Raw genomic sequence first — 19,146 nt, 5'->3', positions numbered from 1 at the left:
CGGGAAAAGAAGTATAATAAAAAAGGCATCAGTGGCCAAGAGAGATCAGATGGGGTCAAGAGGCTATTCTGGAGGCTACTCTTATGCAAACTGCAGCTACACAGTGCTAATTGCCATGGTTTGCTAAACCCCAACCAACATCACTCCAGGTGACTCTTCAGAACTTCTAGAGCTCAAACTGAGACTCTAAAGGTTTCATGCACTAGGTTTGCCTTCCTGGAACTATAATTTCCAGAGGGTTCCTAAATCAGATATATCCAGAAACCCAGAGGGACGAGTCTCTCCAAGATCATCAATTAATTTCATCCCCTAGTCTTTAGCACGGACACCCTTTCTCAACATGAAAAGTCAGAAAGGGCATTGCCCAAGGATCCCTATAGACTGGGAGAGGGATCAAAGGAGAAGGAGGAGGTGCAACAGAGAAAGTAAGATTTAACAATGTATGCCTGCTGAATCACTCTATTAATATTCCTTCCAGCCTTCAGTACTTGGGAGCAGCTAGAAGGAAAAACCTGAGATGGTAGAATGGTAGCCCATGACAAACTCTGGAATCTGTTCTGTAACTATTTCTTGAAGTTAGCTTTGAAAATTATAGGTTTTTTTCTTTGCTTTGTATATATTTTAAAAATTTAAAATAAAAATAAGCACAGACAAAAACAAAACAAAAAATTTTGCCAAGGTAATCAAATGCTAAGAAACCACAACAAAAAGTCGAATGAAAGAAGATATGGCCAAGCCGGAGGAGACAGAATTTGGAACAGCTAATCAAAGCTGTTCATACAAATCTCTTAGATAACTTCAACGGGCTGACTAAAGATGTAAAGGATATCTAGAAGAGAATAGAATAGCGTAAAGAAGAATCTGAAAATATAAATAGAAAAAGAATAGAGCTCATAGAAATGAAAGATACTGTAGATCAAATTTAAAATATACTAGAGACACACAACAGCAGATCAGAAGAGGCAGAAGAAAAAGTAAGTGAGCGAGAGGACAGAGCAACTGAATTCAAACACACAAAACAACAAATGGTGGAAAAACTGGAAAATCTGAATTGGATCTCAGGGAAGTGATGGACAACGTGACGCACACAAATGTAAGAACCACTGGCGTCACAGAAGGAGAAGAATCAAGGACTAGGAAAACCAGCTGAGGAGATAATTGGGGAAAACTTCTTATAAAGACATAAATATGCAAATCAAAATCCAATGAAGGGGCCGTACAGCAGTGGCTCAGCGGCAGAGTTTTCACCTGCCACGCCAGAGACCTGGTTCAATTCCCAGTGCCTGCCTATGCAAAACAAAAGGAAAGCCCAATGAAGGCCTGGCAGACCCACTCCAAGGCATGTGCTAACCAGACTATCAAATGCTGAAGAGAAAGTGGAAGTCCTGAAAGCAGCAAGAGACAAGCAACTCACCACATACAAGGGAAGCCACATAAGACTGAGTTTGGACTACTCAACAGGCACCACGGAAGTGAGAAGGCAGTGGAATAATGTATCTATGATTCTGAAATAGAAAAAAATGCCAGCTAAGAATTCTTTATTCAGCAAAGTTGTCCTTCAAAAGTGAGGGAAAGATTAAAATTTTTACAGACAAAGAAATGCTGAGAGAATTTGTTAACCAGAGACCTGCCCTGCAAGAAATATTAAAGGGAGTTCTGTCAGCTGAAGGAGGAGGAAAAAAAAAAAAGGAGAGGGCACAGAATTGAAGACTGTTAGTAGGTAACTTAAAGAATAAAAGAGGGAGAGGAAAAAAAATCTGACAAAACCCAAAGGATAGGATGGTAGATTCAAGAACAGCCTTCTCAGTAATAACTCTGAATGTTAACCAACTAAACTTCCCAATTAAAAGACACAGATTGGCAAAATGGATTTAAAAATATGATCTATCTATATGCTGTTTACAAGAGGCTCATTTTAGATCCAAGGACCCAAATAAATTAAAAGTGAAAGGATGGAAAAAGCTATTCCATGCAAGCTATAACTAAAAGAAAGCAGGAGTAGCTCTAGTAATATCAGACAAAATAAACTTTAAAAGCAAAAATGTTGTAAGAGACAAGGAAGGACACTACATATTAATAAAAGGGACAATTTACCAAGAAGAAATAACAATCCAAAATGTTATCACCCAATCAAGGAGCTCCAAAGTACATGAGGCAAGTGTTGACAAAACTGAAGGGAACTACAGACGTTTTGACAAAGAGAGTGAGAAACTTCCCTACACCACTCTCCGCTACAGCTAGGACAACCAGACAGACGATCAATAAGGAAAGAGAGAAGCCAAACAATTGTGCTAAATGAATTAGACCTTATAGACATATACGAATCGTTACACCCCCAAACACCAGTATATACACTCTTCTCTAGTACTCATGGAACATTCTCTAGGACAGATGATTTATTTTGGGCACAAAACAGGTCTTTATAAATTTAAAAACACTGAAATTATTCAAAGCACTTTCTCTGACCACAATGGAATTAAACTGGAAATCAATAAGCACCAAAGAACCAGAACTTTCACAAATATATGGAAGTTAAATAACACACTCTTAAACAAGCAGTGGGTCAAAGAAGAATATAATATATCAAAACTTATGAGATGCAGCAAAGGCAGTGGTGAGAGGGAAATTTATTGCCCTAAATGCCTAGATTAAAAAAGAAGAAAGAGCAAAAATCGAGGACTTAACCACTCACATGGAGGAATTAGAGAAAGAAGACCAAACTAAACCAAAGCAAATAGAAGCAGAGAAATAACAAAGATTAAAGCAAAAACTAATGCAGAAATAAATGAATTGGAGAATAAAAAACAACAGAATCAATAAAACCAATAATTGGTTCTTTGAGAAAAATCAGTAAAATTGGTAGATCCTTAGCTAGGCTGACAAAGAAAAAAAGAGAGAGGATGCACATAAATATGATCGGAAATGAGAGCGAGGCCATTACCACGAACCCTGAAGAAATAAAGGAAATGATAAGAGGATACTATGAACACCACACACCAACACACTAGACAACTTGGATGAAATGGACAAACTCCTGGGAACACACCAACAAGCTTCACTGACTCAAAGAAATAGAAGAAACAGAAGACTGCTACCAACCAACTGCAAGTAAAGAGATTCAATCAGTCATCAAAAATCATCCTACAAAGAAAAGCCCAGGGTCAGATGGCTTCACAGGGGAATTTTACAAAACATTCCAAAAAGAACTAACACCAATCCCACTCAAAGTTTTCCAAAAAACTGAGGTAAAAGGAACATTACCTAATTCATTTTATGAAGCTAACATCACTCTAATATCAAAACCAGATAAAGATACTACAAGAAAGGAAAACTATAGCCAATCTCCCTAATGAACATAGAGGCAAAAACTGTGAACAAAATATTTGCAAATCTAATCCAAAGGCACATTAAAGAAATTATACACCATGACCAAGTGGGGTTTATTCCAGGAATGCAAGGGTGGTTCAACAAAAGAAAATCAATGTAATACACACATTAACAAATCAAAAGGGAAACGTCACATGATCATCTTGAATGATGCTGAAAAAGCATTCGACAAAATACAGCATCTTTTTCTGATAAAAATACTTCAAAAGGAGGGAAACTACCTCAATATGATAAAGGGCATATATGAAAAACCCACAGCCAGCATCATACTCAATGGGGAGAGAATGAAAGCTTTCCCCCTAAGATAAGGAACGAGACAAGGATGCCCACTGTCACCGTTAAGTCTTCAAAACTGTGCTAGAAGTTCTAGCAAGAAAACTAGGCAAGAAAAAGAAATAAAAGGCATCCAAATCAGAAAGCAAGTAGTAAAGCTTTCGTTGACTGCAGATGACATGATCCTATATTTGGAAAATCCTGAGAAATCTACGACAAAGCTACTAAGCTAATAAACAAATTCAGGCAAGTGGCGAGATACAAGATTAATGTGCAAAAATCAATAATGCTTCTACACACAGGTAACCTAACTGAGGACGAAATTAAAAAAAATTCCATTCACAACAGCAACTAAACAAATCAAGTATTTAGGAGTAAATTTAACCAGGGATGTAAAGGACCTGTCCACAGAAAACTACAAAACACTGCCAAAAGAAATCCAAGAAGATCTATGTAGGTGGAAAGACACATCGTCTTCATGGACAGGAAGGTTAAATGCGGCTAAGGTGTCAGTTCTACTGAAACTGATCCAGTTTCCATACCAATCAAAATTCCAACAGCTTACTTTGAAGACCTGGAAAAGCTAGTCATTAAATTTATTTGAAAGGGAAAGGGCCAAAAACATCCTAAAAAAGAATGGAATGGGAGGACTTAAAATTCCGGACAATAAAGCTACTGTGGTCAAAACAGCATGATATTGGCACAAAGGCAGACATACTGAGCAATGGAATCAAATTGAGAATTTAGAAATAGACCCCCAGATCTATGGCCAACCGATCTGCGGCAAGGCCTCCAAATGCACTGACTTGGGACAGAACAGTCTTTCCAACAAATGGGGCTGGGAGAACTGGATATCCATAGCCAAAGCAATGAAAGAGGACCTATACCTCACACCATATACAAAAATTAACTCAAAATGGGCCAAAGATCTAAATATAAGAGCCAATACCAAGGGGGGAAAAGAAATGTAACAAATAAGGTGTCAGTGGCTGAGAGAGTTCAAATAGTCGAGAGGCTACTCTGGAGGTTGTTCTTACTCAAACTTCAATTAGCCATTGCTACCTATCATAATCTGCCAAAGCCCAACCAAAGCCATTCCAGCCAATCCTAAAGAACACCTAGGGCAATATATAAGATTCTGCAAAGGTTCCATGCACTAGGGTAGCTTTCCAGAAACCTACAACCTTCAGATGGGTCCCTGGACCACATAAGTCCTGAAACCCAGAGGGCCCAGCCTCTCCAGAACATCAGCTAGTTCCATCTCCCTACTCCTTATTACTGACAGACCCTCCCAACATGAAAAAGTTAGAATGGGCATAGCACAAATACGCCTAAAGAGGAGAAAGGTCAAAGGTGATGGTGGAGTTATACAGAGAAGGTCGGGTTTAACAAACGAGTATGATTGCCAAATCATATTGATATGTTTTAGACTCCAGTATCTTACAGCAGCTAGAAGTAAAAACCTAAAATTGTGGAATTGTAACCCACACCAAACTCTGAAATCTGTTCTATAACTAATTATTGCGCTGTGTTTTGAAATTTATTGTTTTGTATGTATGTTATTTCTCACAAAAAAGGAAAAAAAATCAATTGTGAGGATAAAAATATATTTATTCCTTCTAGCCTCCAATGTTCTGGAGCAGCTAGAAGGAAAAACCTGAGATTATAGCATAGGAGCCCATGACAAACTCGGGGATCTGTCCTGTAACTGTTTGTTGAAGAGTGCTTTGGAAGCTATTACTTTTTTCTTTCTTTGCTTTGTATATATGCTATACTATACAATAAAAAAAAGAGCCAGTACCATAAGACTCCTAGAAGAAAATATAGGGAAACATCTTTAAGACCTAATAATAGGAGGTAGGTTCTTATACCTTACACCCAAAGCACAAGCAACATAAGAAAAAATAGATAAATGGGAACTCCTCAAAATCAAATTCTTCTGTGACTTAAAGGACTTTGTCAAAAAGGTGAAGAGGCAGCCAAGTGAATAGGAGAAAATATTTGGAAACCATATGTCCAATAAAGATTTGATATCCAGTATATATAAAGATATATAAAGAAATCATACAACTCAACAACAAAAGAACAAACAATGCAATTATAAAGTGGGCAAAAGATATGAATAGACATTTTCCTGATGAGGAACTACAAATAGCTACCAAGCCCGTGACAAGATGTTCATCATCATTAGCTTTCAGGGAAATGCAAACCAAAATCACAGTGAGACATCACCTCACACCTATAAGGAGGGCTGCCATTAAACAAACGGGAAATGACAAACGATGGCGAGGATGCGGAGAAACTGGGACACTCACTCACTGCTGGTGGGAATGCAGACGGTGCAGCTGCTGTGGAGGACAGTGTGGCGATTCCTCAGAAAACTACTACTGAATCACCTATGACCTGCCAATACCACTACTCGGTATATACCCCGAAGAGCTCAAAGCAGTGACACAAACAGACTTTTACGCCCATGTTCATAGCAGCATTATTCACGATCGCCAAAAGATGGAAACAGTCCAAGTACCCATCAGCGGACGAGGGGATAAGCCGAGTGTGCATACGATGGAATATAATGCAGCAGTGAGATGAACTGGTGTCCCGAAGCACATGGCGACCTGGATGAACCCTGAGGACATAATGCTGAGGGAAATAAGTCAGACACAAAAGGACAGACACTGTACGACCTCACTAATATGAACCCCCTGGTAAGTGTAAACTCAAGAGTCTTACAGTGTGGAATATAGGGGACGTAGTTATGGACAGAAGCTAGAGAAAGGCGAGGGGTTACCTAATATGTATTGGCTTATTAACATGGTTGAACTTAGATGTATGGGAATGGACAGAGGTGATGGTGGTTCGTTAGTGGGATTATAAGCAACAGTGCCATACTAAAGGTGAATATTATGGAAAGGGTTTGTTTAAAGCCATCTCACCGATGAGTATTATAAATATAAGTTCTCACATGCACTACGTCAAGGGTATGACACTTTTACAAAGAGTTAGTAACAAAACGGTATATGGGAAAAACTACCTATTGCATGTTATGGACTATACTCAACAGGAATACCTCCCGAGTACAACAACACTAGGGGCATATAATATGTGTGGGGGGTGTCCCAAGAGGTAAGGGGAATTTTGTGTTTTCAATCTGATGTAGGTGTGTTTATCTGTTATTTTTCTTTGGAGCAAAGAAAACTGTCTAAAATTGCGAGTGATGATTGTACAACTGAGCGAGGACACTGTGATCATTGTTTATACTGGACAGAATATACGCTTTGGGAATACATCTCAACAGAATCTGCAGCTTCAAAATAAATCAAGATTCAAGTGCTAGAGGAAATGTGGAGGTATACATATAAAAAGTGAAGAAAAGAAAGGGAAATTTAGTCTAAAATTTCTTTTCAAAGGAGTCCCTCAATGAGACTTCAACTTCTGGGAACAAGAGCTACATCTCTACACAGAAGGGCTAACACTGTGACGTGCTGTAAGGTAAGCCTACCACTATTCTTTAATACCTTGATTTATGTATTTAAAAAACGTCCACTGAGCCCTGACAACGTGTTGAGATTTATCAAGGTCAAAAAACAAGAAACTTGTTTTCTGATTTCTGTCCCAGTCTAAAAGACAGGCAAATGTTACTCGTGGAGGAGTGACGTGCCAGGTGCCCCTGGGGGGAATCTCTGAGAGGGTGCCCTGCCCACCGCCAGGCCACAGCTGCTGACATGTGCCTGACAGACCCATTCTGGGCCCAGCAGAGGTTTGTGCCCAGGGATCTGGAATTCCGATGTGCGAGAGGGGACCAGGGCACCTGGGACACAGACTCGAGAGGAGGGCCCCGGGGTGGCCGCGGGGTCAATCCCGGTTATTCCCCACCACCACCACGCCCTGCCCCCAGGTTTTGGTTGGTTTGTTTAAACTAGCTACAATTGGTCCAGTCACCTACCAACAGAGGGACAGACACATCCAAGACACGGGAGAGGCAGAAAGGTGAGAGGGCTAGTCCGATTCTGAAGGAGCCTGCGGAGGCTGCCGGGTTGGGGTCTGCAGTTATAACGGAGACCCTGCCAGAAGGGCCACACATCCCCCAAATGATCTTCCTACAGGACCCATCTGCGCAAAACCCGTCAGCGGCTCCCCGCTGCTGCTTTCCAGTCCAAACTGCCCCAAAGGCTCTGCTACCGCCTTCCGTCTCCGGTTTGGCAGTCCTATGTCCTCCCTGACTCCCGCTGCCCATCCCAACCAGGCCTCGCCTCCCCCGGGGATCCGGCGTGGCCTTCCCGGGCCTCCCACCCCACGCCTGGACGCGCTGCTTCCCCCGCCCCCGGAGCGGGCCCGGACTCTGAGGTGAGGAGCAGGGGCGAGGGGTCGCCGCCCGGGCCCGCAGGGGCCGCAACGTGCCCGCACCTGGCCTGGCGCAGCAGACTCGCCGCCCCCGCCGTGAACATGCCGCCGCCGCCGCCGCCGCCGCCGCCGCCGCCGCCGAGCGCTCCGACCACTTCCGGGGTCGTGTCATGTGCCGCGTCACGTGAGGGCCCTCAGGGGGCGGGGCGAGCACGCCGTTGGTCAATGTGCTCCGCGGCGGAGCCTCGCGGGGGCGGGGCCATCAGCCCTCCGGGCGCTCCCAGGCCGCCGTGGCCGCACTCGCTGGGGGGCGATGCCCGGGGGTTGGGGCTGGGGACCCCGCGGCTCGGGGCGGCCGCCGTAGCGCGGGCGTGTGGAGCACCGGCAGGCGGGATCACAGTCACTCGCCCCGGGCGCGCCCCGAAGGAGCAGACCGGGGTTGGGGAGGGCCGGGAGGTCAAGGCCTCCCCGACCCCGACGTGTGCCCCGACGGCGGCGGGGTGGCCCCAAGGCTCTGGAAATAGGCCGGGCTTCCGGAGGCTGAACGCGCCAGGGCCGGCAGGGAGGAGCGGCGGGGACCGGAGGGTGGGAAAGAGCTGGGAGGGGCGGTGTGCGGGAGGGGGTTGCCGTCGGGGCCCGGGAGCGCGGAGGCTGGGCTGGGTGAGGCCGGGAGGACCGCGTTGGGCGCATTCGGCAGCCATCGGGAACAAGATGTGCAGGACCTGGGGGCAGAAGGGAGAACTAAAGGGCGACAAGCAGGCTTCCAGCGTGTGCGACTGCTGGGGCCGTTCGCCAGGCAGTGGGGCAGGAGGGGCGCGGAAGTCCCGGAGCCATTCATTCCAGGAGCTGAAGGCGGCTCAGTCCCGCACAGCTTCGGGCCCTGGGGCAGAGTGGTGAGTGGGAGCCAGAGCCCCTGCCCTCCCGGCGCCTACAGCGGCAGACAGTCATCAAGGATACAGATGCACACCTGAGCCGAACAGCCACGCACGCCCTGAAGGGAGGACACCGCCGAGACGAGGAGCTGGGAAGCCCGGGCGCTGCGTAGGGTGGCGGCGGCGGAGGCGGTCAGAGGGCTGAGCGTGAAGACATCTGAAGGGAGGAAAGGAAGGGGCGGAGGCCACGTGCCCTGCACCAGCCGTGGTGTCTCGGAGGTGCCCAAGTGGAGATGCTGATGTGGGGGCCGCGGGGGCCCTGAGGAGCCCGAGGAGCGTACGGGACAGAAGGGTCCCGGCACAGGAAGAAACTAGGCTGGGCTGGCCTGTGTGGGAGGCGTGGCATCGCCGGCCACTGCACAGCCCCCAGCGAGGGCCGCGGCGAGATCGGCTGCACCCTGGCTGCTGAGGAATGGCCAGGAAGGTGGGCAGAAACGCAGGAGAAGGTGCCATCTCAGGGGCCAGGGGACACCGAGGTCAAAGTTCTAGATCCTAAAACTCAGACCTCTGAGCAGGCTCGCTGCGGCAGGTCCTTTGGCTTGCTGGGCTGGCAGAGGCAGAACGTGATGGAAACAGCGACCAGCTCCTACCCTCCAGGCTCCCTCTGTCACCCCGAACTGGCCAGGCCTAAGGGGGAGCTGGCAGAGCAGAATCACAACAGAGAGCGGAAGGGTGGGTCTGAAGCTACACAACAGCAGCTTAGTAACAGTGTTTCTGATGCGAGTTTGCTGGTTTCCTTAGCCATGGCACACAAAATTCAAAGGCAGTTACATTTAGGTCAACAAAACTTGAGAGCTGAAAAGGACTGCCAATATTAGCTTCATAGCTAAAAAATATTAAGGTGAAGCATACAGCATGTACAAATCCTAAATGCATCCATTTTGACTCTACAGTTCTATAAATCAAGGGTGTGGTGGATGTTAGGCTGCCGGCTCCATGGGGAGGGGGCTGTGTCATGTGTGCTGATTTCTGGGGGGAAATACTGTCCTGGTGGCTGATCTCAAGTGTACAGCTGGCACCCGGTCCTGAGGGCACGTTCCCTGTGTTTTAATGTTACTCAAGTTTATGTAATTACATTTTAACTACTGGCAGTGTTAAATGGCAGGCTCACAAAATTCCGGGAATTGAAAGTGAGCCCTTGGCAAGCCGCTGCCTGCACGGCGTGGCCACGATTTCAGGGGCGCTCCAGCTCCCACCCCCACCCCCAGCCCACCCCGAGGAGCCACCCCCTGCCTCCCACCTATCTGACCCAGGGGCCCTTTCCTAGGGGGGGTCCTGCCCTTCGTCTCACTGTGCCCCCCTCTCTGCGGCTGGTGGGCGTCTGGGCAGTTCCTGGTTTGGGGCTGTTGGAAGCACGTCACCTGGTGGCGTCCCTGCTGCCACCCAGGGATGGCTTTCCTTGAGAACTCTCCAGGAGCCTGGAGCCACGGCCTCTCCTGCCACACCTGAGCAGGATGATAGGGTCGGTATTTGCTCCTTTTAAAACGCACTTTTGGGTGAAACTTTACTTTAAGGTCTCATTGGATAACACTGGTTGTCCTAAAAACAAAATTTTAAAAAGAAAAAAAAAGGAGCTAATTAGCCAATGTAGCTCTTCGGAGGACAATTTTTATCATCCTCTCACTCTTGCTTATTACTTGGTGAAAATCTTCAAATATAACGCGCCTGTTAACGTTATATCCTAAGCAGACCCTTATCTGGAAAGCCGCTGAAGGTGGCAGCTTTCCACGTCGGCGACCCAAGACTGAGCTCCACAGCAGGTGCTGGGTGCCGTCTGCTTAGCTGAATGAGAAAAGGACTCTCATAGCCCCAGGGGCCCCTGACCGAAGGAATACTGCGACAACACAATGTTGTAAGGCCCGGGGCGGGGCCGTGAGCTGAGGGCCACCTCAGTGTCTCGGTGTCTCCTGAGACAGCTGGGGCCGGGCAGGCAGAGGGGCTCCTTGGAGCACTCCATGAAAGGGGCTTATCATACTTCCACCGGTGCAGAAGTGGGGCGCTGGCACTGTAAGAATCCCCGTCACTCTGCTGAGGACAGGCTCAGAGGGGCCCAGGGTGGGGCGCTGGCACTGCAAGAATCCCCGTCACTCTGCTGAGGACAGGCTCAGAGGGGCCCAGGGTGGGGCGCTGGGCTACCCTGTGGGTGAGAGGGGCGAGTGCTGTCTGCCGCGTGGCCCAGGGGCAGGCATGGATTTAGCTTCGTGTCCTTGGAGCTGCAAACACTCAAGGGAAGCCAGGGGGTACTGCCTGGACTGGCTGCTGCTCCTCAGGAGTGGAGTCCCAGTGGTAAATGGGAATGAGCGGCTGCCCCTGGGGGTGCCCTTGACCCTCCCGAGCCCCCCCACCCCAGGGGTGGGACAGGGGGTGCATGTCCAGTGCCCCTCAGCGGCCACCCAGAAGGACCACACGGGGCTGTAGTGTCATTTCTTTAATATATAATTTTATTTCTGGTTATAGAAACAAATGCTAAGAGGAGAAAAAACTTCCCCATCCACATACAACAATTTCATAGATAACAGAACAGTTAAAATAAATGGAAAAAAAAGTAGAAATTTTTAACTTTGTTATAGCTTTAAAACATTAACGTCTGATACAATTAGAAATCACATTCAGATCTCAAACTTTAAAAAAAAGTATGGCTCCTTATTAAAAAAATACTGTATCCCATTTGAAATGAAAACACAGGTGGGCCCAGCGCCAAGTGGGTCTTTCCGTTGTGGGTCCCATGGCCACGTCGGGCGGCCGCAGCCTCGGGTCCCACAGCCTGGTCTCTGCACACAGTGGGTGTGGCCGTGCCCACAGGCTGCCACCGCGCTCCACGCGACAGGATACTGCTGCTTCTGAAGCACGTTCTTAAACATTGGGAAAAACACTTTAGACAGCCACTGTAAAAAAAATCCACACTCACACGCACGCACACACACAGCCCTAACAGTATGTTCCCCAGAACATTTTCACAGGAGAACGCTCATCCCAACAGACAACAAGCATCTGTGTGGGCTCTGGGCTCCCGCAGCTGGTGGCCGGGGCCTTGTGTGCTCGGGCTGGTGGCTTGCGGTCTGCACAGGGGAGCCTGAGGGTCCGGGACAGCTTTTGCCTCTCCCCACCCCCCTTTCCTGAAAGAGAAATCAAGCCAATAAATTAAGGTATAGTAGGCGTTTAGAAAGCCTCTCTTGTGTTAGGAAGTGGGTAGGGGGGTAGGGAGGGACCAAACTTAAAACACTTGCTAAAGAACAAACAAACCGGACCACTTAATCCAGAAAGGGAGAGGCGAGGCCAGGGCTCGCGAGGTGGCAGGGACAGCTTTACCATCTGGGCTCGCTCACTTCAGGCAGGGAAAGATTCATTTCGGGGTCACAGACCTCACCCCAAACAGACCTCAGCCAGCAAGTTCAGAGAGTCTGGCAGATCTCCCGACCCTCTGAAGAAGCTCCTCGTGACTGCCAGAAAACAACTTTGTGCGGCTAAGGAAAGTTATGGCCCGTGAAGCTCAGCGTCCTCTCAACAGGCCGAGTGCTTGGACAGACTACAGCTACAGTCCCGGGCCAGTCCTCCAGACCCCTCGTGCTGCATCGGACACGGGGAAACATCTGCAAATACCTGGGTGCATCAAATGATCAAATTATTCCGAAAGCAGATTCCCAAGTAAATAATGATAAGCCAAGATTCTAGTTCTAGTTTGACTCTTAAAATAAGTGGGTAAGCAGCAGAAAGATGGGAGAACTTGGCAGCCTCAGCTGCCCCTGCAGCCAGCCAGGACTGGTGCTGGGCACCCACGGCTCATGGCTTAACCACCGTGGACAAGTGCATTTGCACTTCTTCCTATTTACCTCTCGTGACACTTTCCCTATTGTACCTGAATGACAAGTGCAAAGATCGACTGAAATCCTTTGAGTAGGGTTTCTCCCCCAAGAGAAAGATGCCTAAAAATAAACCGACTACTCTCTTAGCTATTTTTTAAACTACTGAGAAGCCCAAAGTCCAGCCATCGGGATAAGAAAAAACAGAAAATCCCCAAAACTCACTAATTCAAAGAAGGAGTTTTAACATCAGTCCTGCACAAAAGCCACGGATACGCTGGTCCTTAGTTCAGGCAGCGCTCTGGGAAAGGTTGGTTACTTCTGCCCGAGCCACCGGGCACCGGCACCCTAAGGCTGAGGCTGATTCTTGGAGCAGAATCAGCAGGGGCAGGTTTTCAAGTAGGACTCTGGCTTCCTGGAGCAGCTGACCTGGACACAGCTCCAGTGGGAGGGACAGGCACAGCGGGTGTCAGCAGAGAGGAGCTAGTCCTTCTCGCCCCTTCTCTATTTTCACCTCTTCAGTGGCTTTATCATTCCGAGTTTGCTCTGGAGAACCTCTCTGCCACGAAGAGAGGAAGGTAAGCCTAACCTCGCACACACGTGCAGCAGCGGGCCTGGGATGTGCCTGGGACCCCGATGGCCTGGTCCCCACCCAGCAACTGAGCAGGCCCTTCCCCCGGCTCTCCCCCAGTCTCCTCTCCCCCGGACAGTGGGTCTGACCGGCACGTACAGCAGAGGCCCCTCTGGCGGTGTGGCGGGCGGTGGCAGTGCCCATGGAAAGGTGCACACGCGGGCCACGAGAACCCACAGCAGACAACCTCACAGGGCCTGACAATGCTCTTAGAGGGGGGCAATTCACAAATAAGGGTCTTGTTTTTTTTTACATAAGAGTAAAAATAGTTTTCCTAAGCAGTCAGTGAAATGGGCCTATTGTTCATTTCAGTTCAGAGGAAATGCTCATGGCTGTATCATGAAATTCCATTCTTCGAAGCAGCCACGATCCCAGGGGTCGCAGGTCATGTAACGTGGGACAGAGGAAGCAGCAGCACCAAACAAGAGAACCACGTGTCCAAGGAGGGTCCCTGCTAGAAATGCAAGCTCTGGCAGAATTCCGGGGGGAGGGCTGCCTCTGGAGGCCGAGCACTGCCCCACCCTGCCGTCGCCATCTCCAGATGTTTCCCGGTGCCCCGAGAGTAGCTACTTCTGCTGTGGACGGACATGCAAAGAGCAGCTGTCTTATGGCGAAGCCCAGAGAAATCAGTAAATGGACAAAAAGCGCCGTGTCCTGAGCATAAAAACCTCCAGGTGGAAAGCAGGCCTGGAGCAGGCGCTCCTGACAGGAAGGAGTCACCGCGTGCAGGGGGCCGCTGGACACGCAGGCAGGGGATGCCGCCACGAGGCCCCAGGTTGTGCCAAAGGCCCTTCTCTGGACCAGCCTTCACGCTGGGGCCGCCTGAGCCAGATCCCCTCGGCTGGGCTGTCCTGTCTTCATAGCAGCACATTAAAACACTTAAATTATTCTCATTAAATAGGATTGCTCTGGCCAGAGGTATCATGGAGGGAACCCGGGGAAGGCTGCACGCAGACACATGTCCAGGGGAGGCCAGAGTGAGGAGTGCCGGGGTTGACGAGGGGCTTCCAGCAGATCTCCTCCTGAGATCTCCCACGGCCGGTGCCAAGACGTGGGCCAGGCCTCAGTGCAGCCTGTGCTGCCACTGACCGCAGTGAGTGCTGCGTCGCTGGCACTGCCACCAGAGGCGGCCGAGGGCACCGCCGCTCCTCCAAGCCCTTTAGGCTAAATGCCCAGGGGAGGAGCCACAGGGACAAGAAAGGCAGGGTTAGCCCGGGGGTGCCCAGTCCGGAGAGCCACTCCAGACACCAGAGGAAGCCGCTCCAGGGCAAAGCAGAGTGGGAAGCTTTCGAGGAAAAACAGGTAACTCGTCCACAGCCAGCTGCATTTATTTCTACGTTCTAAACACTGGAGGAAAATCCTTTCTGCTTCTCTAACATGTTCTCACATTCAACCAAGGTTTTGTTTTTCTGAAAGAGGTCTGGTCTCTTGTCTCCATAAAGTGGGAACCGTCCTACACCACAGCAGGGCTTCGCGGTGGGATTTCTGCCCCCGGGGAGAGAGGCTGTCCTGCCTTGGAGATGCTACACGCTGCCGGGGAGACCTTCCCCTGGGGGCAGTGAGGGGGCAGGTCAACACCGTGACCTCAGCCCTCCTTTCACCAGACCAGCACAGGCCTGGAAAGGGCCTGAGAGCTACATGCCGGACCTGACTGCCACCCCCAACCTCCCGTGCCAGTCTGGGGAGTCCCGGGCACTGTCCCCACCCTCTCGGCCATGGGGACGGACCCTGCACGCTTTCTCTCCCAACTTCAAGAAGCTCACGGATGCCTGCCTCAGGCTCCAGGACTGCTCCTTTCAGTGCCTCAGAAATCCACTTAAACCCTTTTCAAGTGGCTAAAGCCGAGCAAAGACAAGGGTGCCACATCCCAGCACTGGCGGAGCCACAAAACATGTCCCTAAGGCCATCCCAGCTCACACCTAACTCAGGTACAATTTCTAAGTGTCAAAGAAGAAGGGGGGGATAAACAGTATATTCGAGTCCTCAAAGCATTGAATTACATGCTTGCTGTCCTCAACAAGAGCAAAATAATACCCAGAGCAGCACAGAAAGAGGCAAAGCGCGAAGGACTGACACATGCTGCCCCACTCTGGGACCCAAGCTCTGGAGCCTCTCAGCACTTCCTACCTCCCTCTCCTTGGTGCTCTGCTACACTGAACAGCCAACAAACTTCTCAGAAGTTCGATCATCTCCTAGAACAAGCCTCACTGAAAACAAAGGCAGCTGGAGAGAGCGCCACTGGCCCAGCTGCAGCCCCCGTGGCTGCCTGAGCCCTTGGGTGCAGCCCTGATCCATCCCCAGCCCCCAAACACGCTGTCCTGGAAGGAAACGTGAAGCTAATTACATTCTTTCCACACAGTATGCTTTTCTCTACTCGCTGCTAAAGCAACTATGGCCCAGGCTCTGGATGTGGGTGGTGGCTCAGGGCGGAGCTGGCTGCAGCCATCCTGGAGCGGAGCTGCGAGGCCCTGCCCCAGCCAGAAGCTGTGAGCCCCTGAGGGAGTGGTGCTGGTGGGGCATCAGGCCCCTGAGACCAAAGGGCACCAGCCCTGGGCCAGAGCTGCACGTTCCCCAGTGGCGGCAGGGCAGCCTGCCCTTTACCACCCAGATGAACCTGCTTAAGCCGTCCTTCCTAGGGGCTCTGGCCCCTGGGGGTCTCCTGGTGGCCTCTGGTGCGGGACTGGCTTCTAGGAGTCCAAGAGACTGGTCCTGGTTGGCTCAGAGGGTGCTGGGCACCTCTGGTTGGCCGTGTACCTCCTTGGGGCACGGGCCGTCCCTGAGCCTCTGGTACCACCTGGGCATGACCAAAAACCCATCAGGAAGCTCATCCTTTATAACCCAGAGGGCTGGCTCCACTGAGCTGCAGCTCGCCTCCTTGCCCCTCTGACGCTGGGTGGGTTCTACCTCCCCTTAGCCCCTTTGCTCAATTCCAGCTGAAGCTAAAAATTTGCCGACTCTCACGTGCAGAATGTCGCTGACTGCCCTCCTGGCCCTCCGCTCGTTCCAGACACCCACCCCCCCTGCACCCCTCTCCTTGACGCTCACTGCCGATGTCAACAGTGGGCTGAGTGCTGACAACTGACAAAACCAAAACACTTCCAAATTCAGGAAGGCCAGAGGCCCGAGCCAGGCTGCCTACATCAGGCAGAGAGGCAAAGAGAAGCCAGAATGATCCGCGCCCAACTGTTCTGTGCCAACCACCCAGGTTCTCTGCAGACAGCGAGCTTCTGGGTCAGGGGTGTCCAAAAGCAAACGTGACGCCCCTTGAAAGGGGTCTGCAAGCAGTGCTGGGAACAAGTGGAAATTAAGGTGGGGAGGCGCCACAGGCCAGGAGCTAGGGACCTGTGAATGAGGGCTCCTGGCGACTCGGCTTCTGCCCACTCCCGCACCCCCCCACGCCACCCTTGCACACATCACACACGCTGAACAGAAAAGATGCACACGGAACACTGAGGACACATGGACGGGGCAGGGAGCGGGTGGCTGGCTGCAGTAGAGGAGCCTACAGGAGGGGCACGGCGTGTTCTCACCCAGTCCTGGTCCTCTGGGTGTCAGCCATTGTTGTACTTCTGGTCAAAGCCAAGTGCCACAGCGGTGGCTGGCTTGGGGCGAGCCCAGGCACATCCAGGAGGGTGGCAGGAGGGACCAAGCTGCCCCCGGGTCATGACACAGGTCCTGCCTGGGCTCCTCAAGGTCACTTCAAGGGTGTCTCCTTCCCCTGGGAGCCAGTGCACGCCCAGCCTGCTCCTAGCTCTCCCCTGGGGTTGCTGCTCCAGCTCGTGAGTGCAGACAGGGCATGTGGTCTCTGCGGTCTCCTCTCGGGGCTCAACACTGCAGGTGATTGGGCTGCAATGCTGAGGACAGACTTTTCAAGAAACCACTTCCCCGGAGACACCCCCTACTCTGCGTGGCATTTGCTGTTGTTGATTCTCCTTGTGGTTGGCCAGCATGTCCAGCAAAGCCTAAAATCACTTTGCAGAGATGCAGTTGAATTTCCTGGAAAGGTTCCCCAAGAGAAGCTGAGGGACTGGCTCTTCTCCTTATAGTGGGCTATGAATTTAACAGCTCAGGCTCCAGCCCTGCACCTGGGACACAGCTCCGACTGCCCAAGGTCACCACGAGGGCCAGGGCCCGGCCCTGGGAAGCCAAGAGCCCCTTGGCTGGTGTGTCCTGGCTGCTGCTCCACCCCCGTGGCAAGGGGTGGACAGGGGAGGCACGCAGACCCCACACGCTGCGCTGCTCGGGGAGGCTCAGGTAGAAAGGACGATGCTGATTCAAAACAGTGATAAATTAAAATGGCGATTTGGTTAAAAAGCCACACGACCAGATTCAGCTTAGTTCTGCGGTGCCCACCATGTAAGCACCACACAGGTGCCTTTTCTGTCCCTTTCCTGTGGTCAGAGCGGCACATCTGCCAATTCCCCAGCTGCCCTGTCCAGTTGGGACCTCTGGCCACCTCAGGCACCCGTGGCCGCTGGCTCCACGCCTGCGTGACGTGCCAGGCAAACTCGGGTGCGGCCCATGGCGGGCTGGACGTGGAGGTGCTGCTCTGGACTGGCCTTTCATCCAAAGGATGCGCCACCTCGCACACCAGACAGGAAGCCGCCGGTCCCTCCTCAAGTGAGCAGATGCGGTGGCACCGCGCAGGGCGGCCTCCACCATGCAGGACCTTCGTGCTGGCCTCGGACGCAGGCTGAAGGCTGAGCTCCATGATGGAACAAGAAAGGCCTGGGGTCCGAAAGCCGCAGGGATGCCTTCGGGCGGGGCGATACCTGCCCGTCACCTGTGGGGAGACTCGGGGGTTCTCGCCTTCCTCTGACACGTGGTGTTTGTCCAATTCCCAGCCTTTCCCTGAACAGGCCTCTGCCCGATGCAGGCCAGTCTCCGGGGCGCGCCAGCCGCTCCTCCAGGGGACGCCGGGCCCACCTCGGGGGTGGGGGACCTCCACCTGCCAGGGGGGCTGCTGGCTGTGGCACCTTCCTTGAGGTGCTGGTCTGTGTACCACCTTCTCCCCCAGGCTCTTGAAAAAAAGGCTTGGGGAGAAAAGGAAGGTGCTAAGGGAACAGGGAAAAAACAACAAAGAATCCCCAGAACCATACAATCAGTTGTCTGAACTTATTTATGTGTTTTTGTTTTAAACTACAGGGAGAGGCAGGAGATAAAATGGAAGTAGCGAGCGGGCGAGCGCCAGGCCCGGGGAGAGGGCGCCCGGGCGCATGTGGCACCATGTGCCTAGTCAGCTGCGGCTGTGCTCTCCGCCGTGGCTGCAGCGCGCCCTCAGAGACGCGGCTGGCTCCACCACCTGGGGGCGTGCACCCCCCACTGCATCCAGGTGGCCTCATTCGCCCGTCCCTGGCCCCTGAGGGCCGATGGCTGCGATCACGCTGGCCTGTGCGGCCACAGTCCCACTGGGCTCCTCCACCCGGGGCCGCTTGATCTCGGGCTCCCCAGCGGGAGAGGCGGTGGGGGCGCTGGCGGGGGCGCTGGTGACAGCGGGGGCGCTGGCGGCGGGCTGCTCGGGGGCCCCCTCGCACACCCGGGCCACCACCACGGGGGTGGATGAACTAGCCTGGGCCGCGAGGAGCTGCAGGGGGCTCGTGAGGGCTGGGGACAGAAAGAAGAGATTAAGAGGGGAACCGATTAAGACCAGTGTCCGTTTTCCCGAATGCCCGGCCCAGCAGCCCTCTTCCAGCGCGCCCGGCGTCCTCCCCGGCCTCCACTTGCCCTTCCTGCCCTGGACCCCACATGGCTGGCCCCCGCCTCCGGCAGGTCCTGGCAC

The 19,146-nt window shown here is 51.5% G+C and overlaps 2 protein-coding genes across 2 annotated transcripts in view; both read right to left on the bottom strand.

Annotated features, from left to right (window-relative positions):
* AP5Z1 (adaptor related protein complex 5 subunit zeta 1) overlaps window positions 1–8,127 on the bottom strand; it is a 29,586-nt gene extending 21,459 nt beyond the window's left edge. Inside the window, exon 1 of the mRNA XM_077140503.1 lies at window positions 8,068–8,127. Coding sequence (XP_076996618.1) covers window positions 8,068–8,108 — 41 coding nt within the window. The 5' untranslated portion in view covers window positions 8,109–8,127. The remainder of the gene's footprint in view (window positions 1–8,067) is intronic.
* A 3,214-nt stretch (window positions 8,128–11,341) lies between these two features.
* Window positions 11,342–19,146, bottom strand: part of FOXK1 (forkhead box K1) — an 82,309-nt gene continuing 74,504 nt past the window's right edge. Inside the window, exon 9 of the mRNA XM_077140505.1 lies at window positions 11,342–18,971. Coding sequence (XP_076996620.1) covers window positions 18,706–18,971 — 266 coding nt within the window. The 3' untranslated portion in view covers window positions 11,342–18,705. The remainder of the gene's footprint in view (window positions 18,972–19,146) is intronic.

Source organism: Tamandua tetradactyla, chromosome 23 (assembly GCF_023851605.1).
Source record: "Tamandua tetradactyla isolate mTamTet1 chromosome 23, mTamTet1.pri, whole genome shotgun sequence".
Classification (NCBI taxonomy): Eukaryota; Metazoa; Chordata; class Mammalia; order Pilosa; family Myrmecophagidae; genus Tamandua; species Tamandua tetradactyla.
The sequence above is the reverse complement of the archived record's forward strand: the minus strand, read 5'-3'. Positions and strand labels throughout refer to the sequence as shown.